The sequence below is a fragment of the Passer montanus genome, unplaced genomic scaffold (genome assembly GCF_014805655.1).
Source record: "Passer montanus isolate IOZ18808 unplaced genomic scaffold, ASM1480565v1 scaffold1, whole genome shotgun sequence".
NCBI lineage: Eukaryota > Metazoa > Chordata > Aves > Passeriformes > Passeridae > Passer > Passer montanus.
This window is the reverse complement of record NW_024356504.1, coordinates 17,693,083-17,701,785: the sequence shown is the minus strand read 5'-3', so window position 1 is coordinate 17,701,785 and position 8,703 is coordinate 17,693,083. Positions and strand designations below refer to the sequence as shown.

General features: G+C 38.6%; 1 protein-coding gene across 1 annotated transcript in view; it reads right to left on the bottom strand.

The window, feature by feature from the left end:
* Positions 1 to 520: 520 nt before the first annotated feature.
* SLC49A4 (solute carrier family 49 member 4) overlaps positions 521 to 8,703 on the bottom strand; it is a 66,091-nt gene continuing 57,908 nt past the window's right edge. Inside the window, 2 exon segments of the mRNA XM_039729758.1 lie at positions 521 to 2,897; positions 6,047 to 6,229. Of these exon segments, the coding sequence (XP_039585692.1) occupies positions 2,782 to 2,897; positions 6,047 to 6,229 (299 nt within the window). The 3' untranslated portion in view covers positions 521 to 2,781.

Genomic DNA, 8,703 nt, shown 5'->3' with positions numbered 1-8,703 from the left:
AGTTAAGCTTGGAAAGAAGGGAGGGATGGGGGGAAGGTGTTTTCAAGATTAGGTTTTATTTCTCTTTATCCTACTGTGATATGATTGCTAGTAAACTAAACCAGTTTCCCCAAGCTGAGTGTGTCTTGCCCACGATGGTGAGTGACCTCTCCCTGTTCTTACCTCAGCTCATGAGCTTTCCATTATATTTTCTCTCCCCTGCCCAGCTGAGGAGGGCAATGACAAGAGTGGCTTTGGTGGGCACGTGGTGTCCACCCACAATCAACCCACCACACAGAAACAGCTACCAAAGCATCAGAGTCACAGTGAGCCATTCACACTGACTCAGAAAAACAATCAACAGGGTTTAAAACAAGAGGTTCACTCTTCTCCCCTGACTACAGAGCCTGCATCTGGAAGCACTGACAAATATTTTGAATTGATGCCTTCTGGAAGAGAGGAAGAATAGGTTATAGTCTGAATACTGTGTAAAATTCTTCTCCATCTTAAAACAGTCAGGACAGTGAAAAAATGAGAAATCTCTGTCACTCAGGACAGTGCCTGAGCTGAGCAATTTTAATCTTTATATAGCTACAGTAAATTGCAGTACCAGAGCTCTGAAGAGCCATCCCAGCTTGCAGTTCTGCCATGACAATGCAACTCCAGACTCTTGGCAAACAATCCCTGGTTTCAGAAGACAATAGGTAGCAGCAGCTACTGGATACTGAAACTAAGCCAGGCACTAAAACGTAGTAAAAAGAAGCTGGACAGTTAACACCACTCATTTAAAAAGTAAGGGATGATGCCAGTGGATCTGAATGTGCTGGTTGGACTGATTTCATTTTCCCTATGCAGGTTAGCTCCACTACCACAAAGAACCTGCTTCAAGACAGGAAAGACCATTTAGAGCTGATACAGGCAATGTATGTAAATCCATTTTCAGTTACTACAGTAAGTACATCAATTGCTCTGAAAATATAAAAGCAGGGAACAGCTTGTTTTATTTTACTGCACAGATACACTCCTGAGTTAAGTCTTAGAGGTGTACTCTCTCTGCAAAAGGAGAGCAGGCAGAAGGAACAGATCCATGTCTGAAAGGTACTTTTGGGTTGATCTGAGTGAGCTTACCATGTTGGTGCTGCCCCAGGGACAAAGAAGAGCCCCACACAGGAGCAAAGGGTGCTCGATTCAGCTTCTAGAGATGCAGAACCTCCTCCAACACTGCACCCACCCCCTGCCACAGAACTGCCACGACAGGGAATCATTCACTCTGAAAAGAATCCCTGTGGCAGACGGGGCACAACGCAGCCCCACTCAGGGCAGTGACTGGCTTGGTCACCAGCAAGGGCACATCACCTTCCCCAGACAGGATACCTGGAGTAAACCTAGGGAAACACACACCCTTGCACAACTATATGTATATATATATATAGGTATCTCTTATATATATAAGTTTTATTTGTGTATACATTGATATAAATATGCACGCCCCCATACACACAAACACACCCCCGTAACACAAAGCACAGAACACACACACACACATACAGAAATATTTTAAATGATGCTGAACTGAAATCTAAGAATATAATTAAGAAATCATTAGCAGGTTTAAAAATTGAGTTAAAAAACTATTCAAAGTGTCTTTAATATTTATGTTCAAGTAAGGGCCAGAACGACCACAGATTAGTACTGATAAAAAGAGCTGGCATTAATTTCCCATATTATGCCAGAACTCGTGAGTTACTCATTGTCAAACTCATTGTCACTTCGCCAGCAATGCACCTCCTCAGCTAGAAAGGTTTTTTTAGGAAACAGTGATTTCTCCAGACTTGGGTTACAAGCAATATTGTTTAGGCACCCTCAGTCATAAACTAATCCTAAAAACCACACACACCTTAGAGTATCAGGAGAGAACTAGCAGGATTTAGACATCCACACCCACAGTATTCAGTGGCACAAACAGTAAAAAAGGCAGTACTGGAGATGGAGGATGGAAAGGTGACACAGTGGTGGCCTTTAGAACAGCAACATTTACCTAGAGTGACACTCCAGTACACCACAGATGCTCCATATTCAGGAGATATGGAACCATGGTGGCCTTTCAGAGATGACTGTGGGTGCAGGTTGGGATTCGGTGGCAGCTAAAGCTATTGTGCTCCAGGGTGGTAACAAACACCTCTAATAACACTGCAAGGATTATTTGGGATATTTAGTATGGCTAAAAACCCTGGTACCAGCGTCTTATATCAGAACCCACTTTATTAGAATGTAAATGTAGTGTACAAGCACCAAATCATTTTAGCTTAAATGTTTAATGAACATTCAATATATAAATGACTAGTGATTTTAAAGAGATCTTGAAAAGATTTTTGTTTTCTTATTTTTTTTCCTTTTGTTAAGATTATTCCCTATTTTCATTCTGATAGAAGACTGAAGGTTACTGGTACCCTGGTGTGTATAACCGTGAGTCAGCACACAGCACACACACAACATACACCTCACTGCTACATCAACAGCCTCTTCAACAGAGAGCCCCAGCCCTGCACAGGGACCTGGACAGCAGAGAGATTCTCTTTGTGCATTTTGGTGTCACCATCACCACTCCAGTTCCACGTTTATGGCAAATCAAGATGGGCTTGAACGTAAGAACGACCCATCCCTCACCCTCTCTAAATAAAGCCACGATTAAGTCTTGAAATTTCTTTGTTTTTCTGCTGTTCAGCTGTGCAAATCCAGGCAGATGTGCAGACTGCAAAGCCGACTTCCAGTCTCTTCCAAGCCCTCACCAGTGCAGGGTGATCACACGGAGACAACGACGTCGAGATAGAGTCTGTCGTAGGACTCGCGGAAGCACAGGATGAGGAGCAGGCTGAGCAGACACGACCCTGGCAGGCACCAGTTGAACCAGGAAAACTCTGCAAAGCACAACAGAGAGCCAGCCTCAGTTATCAAACATGCTCTGTGTTTAAAGCGACCAAAACTTGGACTGATGGCAGGTCTGAAGGAAATCGCTGTGTCCTGACAAAATCCTGACAGCTCCTGATCGACTGATCCAAGGTTAACTTGGTCTGTGAGCCTTCTCCACGGACACCTTAAGTTACATATATTTATAACCAATGCCTCAGCTAATGTAAATCCTCCTTATTCAACCTGCCAATGAACAGAATGGGGGAAAAAATAAAAATCTATCATTGCTAATAGAGAATAAACCACTTCCAAAGACTCTGCTCATTAGTCCCGTGATTTCTATGGACTGAGAACTAAAATTAAAAGCATAGGAAGAAACTGGGTTTGATTTTGGATCAAACCTGCTACATTGTGTAAGGAGAGAAAACCAATTCCTCAGAAGAAACTTGAGCATAATGGGATCAATTTAATTTAAAAGTCATTGCAGAAACAGGTCCTTGGAAGCCTCTTTTCAGCTGTTTGACACAACGTACTGCTCTTAAAAGTCTGTGTTCTGTACTCAAGAAATCCTACCATCTGATATTTGACTAATAATTAGCAGTTTGATTCACATTTTTTTTCAAACAAGTACAACAAATTTTTTTCTACATGTGTCAATTTACTAAAGAAACATTCATTTAACTGGATAGTGTTTTACTCATTTTTATCAAATTTTCCATTATTATTATTATTACTACTGTTATTATTTCTCTTAATATTATTTAATTTTACAGAATCTAAACTCTCCCTCCAGGTCTGAATTAATGAAAATCAAAGCTTCATCACTGCTACTTTCTTAAATCTGCAATTTATATTGTTGAAAGAAAAAGCATGATTTATTTTAAACAAGGCAGAGGACAACAGTCAGAAAGCATGAAAAATCAACTTTCCAAAACCAGTAACTTTCAACAACATTCTCCCTGGTCCACCAAAAACCCTTATGGATTTCTTTAGGCAGTATTATTATTAAAACCATAGTAAAAATTTCCTAGGCTTGGAGAAGACTTATGTGATGCTAGAAGTCAACAGGCAAATGCTTTGCTATTATTTTCCTTACAACATTCCTCCTTAATTGGATTAAACAGATTTAAACTCAAATATCCTAAAAGACAAAATTTAACTTTGGAATTCATTGTGTCTTTTTTGATCTAGAATTTGTGCCAGCACTGGCAATGCAGGGAACACATCAATCATGTGAAGCCAAGGGTCATTTTCCTTTTGTTTTTCCCTTGGAAATCCCTGCAGAAAAGGCAAAGGAAACCTCATCCAGAGGCTGCAGCTTTGGGGCACAGCACCAGCAGCAAGGCTGAGCTTTAGGAAGGTTTACATCCCCACTCAGCTAGTTGAACCAAAATCTTCAGTGCACTGGAAAGCTTCCAGGGTTTGGGTCCTTCACAGCATTTGCATTATCAGTACAAAGAGAAAAAGAGAAATTGGAATGAAAACTACTGAAAGATTATTTGGCCTAAAAGGAAAGACCAAGGGAACAAGATGAATTTGACTGAGTTCTGGTTTATCTGTAAGCTTCTTAAATGCCATTACAGGATGTATTTGAATCAAATGAAAGCAAATTATTAAGATGATTATCTACCTTCTAACGGATATTTTTAATCAGAGGAGCCAATAGAACCCCTGGCACTGATCTCCCTCCGTGACCACACACTCTCTCATACTTTCTATCAAAGAATGGATTTTCCTAAGCACAAATTACTTTATTTTCTTCCCTTTTGAAGAAATAGGAAAAATATTTTAAGATTATGGGTGTACCAATTTCAGGTTTATCCTAACCTGCACTTACTGGTATCTCATAGGGAAAGAAAGATGAGAGACAAAATATGGTCCTGAATATCCCATTTATGGGGGAATGAGTCCACTTTATTGTAATCCTTTCATCAGAAGTGAGACACCATATCCCCCTCATCATTTATTCTGTAATGCCAAACACTGGAAAAATTCTCTGAACATTCTGTGTCTTCTTTCCAGCTCAGGTACAGATGTCAGAAACAACAGTATGTGTGAACAGAGTTCACATCAATTAATATCAAAAGTATACTTTAAAATGTAAAGACTAGCTCTGACACCACCCAAGGCTAGTCCGGATGGCATTCAGATTTTACAATGATACAGTTCAGCATCAGTATTAAAAAATTAAATAATTTCTCTCCGTTTGTGTTCACAGACCACAATTTGGAACAAGGTTGTCATCCTGCTTGCAATTTCCTGGCAGTAAGATAAACCATGCTGAAAATTTGCCCCAGGTTGAAACCTTGATAATTTCTAGCAGAATTCAATCTGAAATTTGTCACTCTCCTCTTAGTTATAAAATACAACATCTTAAGTAGCAATAATACATAAAAGCTCACATTTTCTAATGGTTTACAATATTACACCGTGAAGCAAATGTTTACCATAATGACAAAATACAAAGAAAAAATCTGTGTCTTTGAATACCATTAATAAAGACCACTTCCCTCTGAAAGCAAGCTGGGTTCTTATTTTACAGCTTAGAGTAATCATATGTATTATAGTCTACTAAACAGCAAGTTTGAAGTTATGATTATGAGTTAGGAGGAAGCAAATAATACTTGAGAGATGAGAAAGTCTGAATGAATTGACAAAAACCTGAAGTGAAATCCTGTTGAGCTGGAACAGGCCATGGGATTACCCAAAGGAATGCCTGTTGTGTCTTTGGGCAGTGGGACACCTCTGACCCACTGAACAGAGCTGGCTTTAAATGGGGCATTTCTGCTCTGCCCCTCCTGGGCAATACAGCTCTACCCAGGAGCAGGAGATTGGGTCAGCTTGGTTCTCAACACCCACAGGTACAAACATTATTAATGGTCACATTACCCTGCCCTTTACAAAATGTGATGACAGTGTGTACCTTGGTGGTTTCTGGCTACAGCAGATTCAAACAGAATTATCTTGCATCTAAGAAATTTCATTTTTATAAGCATGAATATAGAAAAGAATAATTAAAATTCTCCTTCCTTGCTGCCCTTGCTTGGATTCAAACATTTGGTTATTAACAGAAATTATACGTGCAAATCCTTCCTTTTACTGACAAAGGTATGTCCTTAAGGAGTACTAAATTTTTCAAGTGGCTTATATTACTTACCTGTATGGTAAAATGTGAGGAAAAACAAAAGCACTCCCATGAACACGTTACTCAAAAAGGTGACAACTCCACAGCTTATTCCTTCTGGAACAGGGTAGACTGTCTCCACAAAGAGCTCAAAGAATATTGGTACACTGCTGTTGAGGAATATGCCCAGCAAAATGCAGGATGTGTACAGTGTAGCTATGACAGAAACAAAAACAGTTATTAATTTCATGCTGGTGTTTTCCCCTCCTATTCAGAGCTGCCAAGAATACTAATATTTGAATAACCAAAAAAATGCATAATCTTATTTTTATCCTCTGTGTATCAAAAAGAACATCACATCCCACTAGCTTTAGGAAGAATGCATGCATTGATTTGTGGGGAAAAAAAAATCAGAAATATGGATTGATTTATTTATCTATTTATTTAAACAGAATCCATGAAGATACATTCAGTGATTTGGACTTCACTTGTAAGTAAAACAAACAACAAAATTGTGAATGCAAAGCATCACCTACAGTTTAATTTACCTCTGAAACAAACAGAAAATATTGTCCTACACACAATTAGGACAGGGAGCAATTAATGCACCAAATTGGAAATGGACATAGATTAACCTTTTGACTTAGCTCTAAAGGTCAAAACTAATTTTGCTTCCATTTTACAAATAAATACTAATGATCTACCAGCTACCAAGACATTAGTATTCAGCACAGCCTGAGCTGCAACATGTTGAATCCCTTCTGGCTTCAAAAGGAAATGAAGGGCACCCAGCTCCTGACAGGAACGGGACAGATTTGATAATGCAGATTATTTGCTGCTGTACAACAAATTGTTTTTCTTGTACAAACCAACAGAAAATGTGGCATTTCTTCAGCAACCTCAGCTACTTTGTTCTACAATTTCTGCCAAATACTTCACAGTACTTAATACAGAAGCTTAATATACTTATCATTTAATAAACTTATTATAGCTATTTCTGGACTAAAAAACCCAAAACCAACAAACAAAAAAAACCCAAACCAAAAAACTTCACAAAAATTTAATATCTATTCAGAAATTTAAGTAAGTTTTTTTATTAGTGCTGTCTTGGACAGAGAAAATTTCCTGACTTGCAACCTCAATAACCTGAGGTTACTGACGAAGTAAAAAGAAGAAGAAGGAAATTATCAGAAGGCTTTAAATAACCAGAAAACTTTGGAATAATTTCTGAGGCTTACACCAAAATACTAAGAAAACCTAAAGAGAAAATATTTCAAATACAAAAGTGTTATGAAGTCAGAAGTGAATTATTTATAGTGTCTTTTCAGTGCAGTGAAAAGATTCTATGGTACAAAATCCTTAGAATTGTTTTTCATAGAAATATATATATGTGTACATATTTCAGTTTAATTTACACTCTTTTGTCTTAGAAAGAGGAGAACAGAAACAGCTCTGCTTCATCTTTTGTTAAGCACTGCTCAAGCTTTCAACTGTTGGGAACCAGGAAATGTTCAGCTTAAAAAAAATTTAAAATCAGTTTTTTAAAATAGAAAAAATCAGGGAAAAGAAATAAACAGATTGAGAAGCATAAAGTGCTATCTTTTACATCCTCTTATTTAATGTGGTTTGCTTCCAAGGCACAAGGACATTTCTTTTTCAACAGAGGACTTGTTGAGACAGGAAAAAGGAGGGAGAGCTGGCCCCACTTTTTTGAATTTACCCCAGTACTCTGAGCTGTTAAGAAAAACAAACACACGCAACACCAAACAAAACCAGCTCCCTCAAAAAAACCATGGTAGCTTTTCCTACTCTTGAATTCTCCTGTCATAAGCTGCAGAATAAATCAAAGAAATTGATGCAAGATATGTCCAGGAGTTGTCAGAAAAGAAAGAAAAAACCCCATACAGTATTAGGATGTTCTCCAAATGCGCTCCTCTAGCTAACACTGAAGACCTGATTCCCTAGCTACAAGATCCATAGATTTTTGCTGCAAGTCCTCACCAGTATTTAATGTTTCATGAGGCAGTCTTTGAACTCCCTTTTACCTCAAACACTGCTGCATATAGCTCTAAATCTCTCTAACTGCTGTCGGGTGCAGCCAGAATATCCAATCACGCTCAGCGGTTTGCAATTTTTGTATTGGCTTGGGAGACCAACACATAAATGAAATAGAAGAAACTCTTAAGACAAATGAACATTTGCCCCTTATTACTACACTCAGTTGAAGATGTCTATAGGTAGACTTGTAACTTCTAGAGAACATTTTCAGAACCTCCCCCGAAGAAGAGAAGGTGGCACCCAGCTGTAATTCTGTATCAGAAACTCAGACAGAGGATTAAGCCACAACAGCACCATTGGAAGTGGAGCAGTGAATAGACTGTCAGAAGCAACACCTCTGCAAGAGGGCTGAAACATCTTCCAGAAGGAGCAGCAGCCAGGAAAGGGAAATCATACCTCTGAACAGAGACAATGTCTAGACATACAATTTCCAGAAACATAGAGTCACTGAGATGAAAGCAAAAATTAGCAGCTATTTAAACACTTCAGATTTTATTTCATACAGTAGGTGCCAAGGTTTCCATAAAATGAGAAGAAACCTTCAAACTAGATTTTCTAGTTTAAAATATGCCAGTTGAATTACATTATTGTTCACCACTCACTGCAAGGTATTAAGATGCTCAGACACGAGC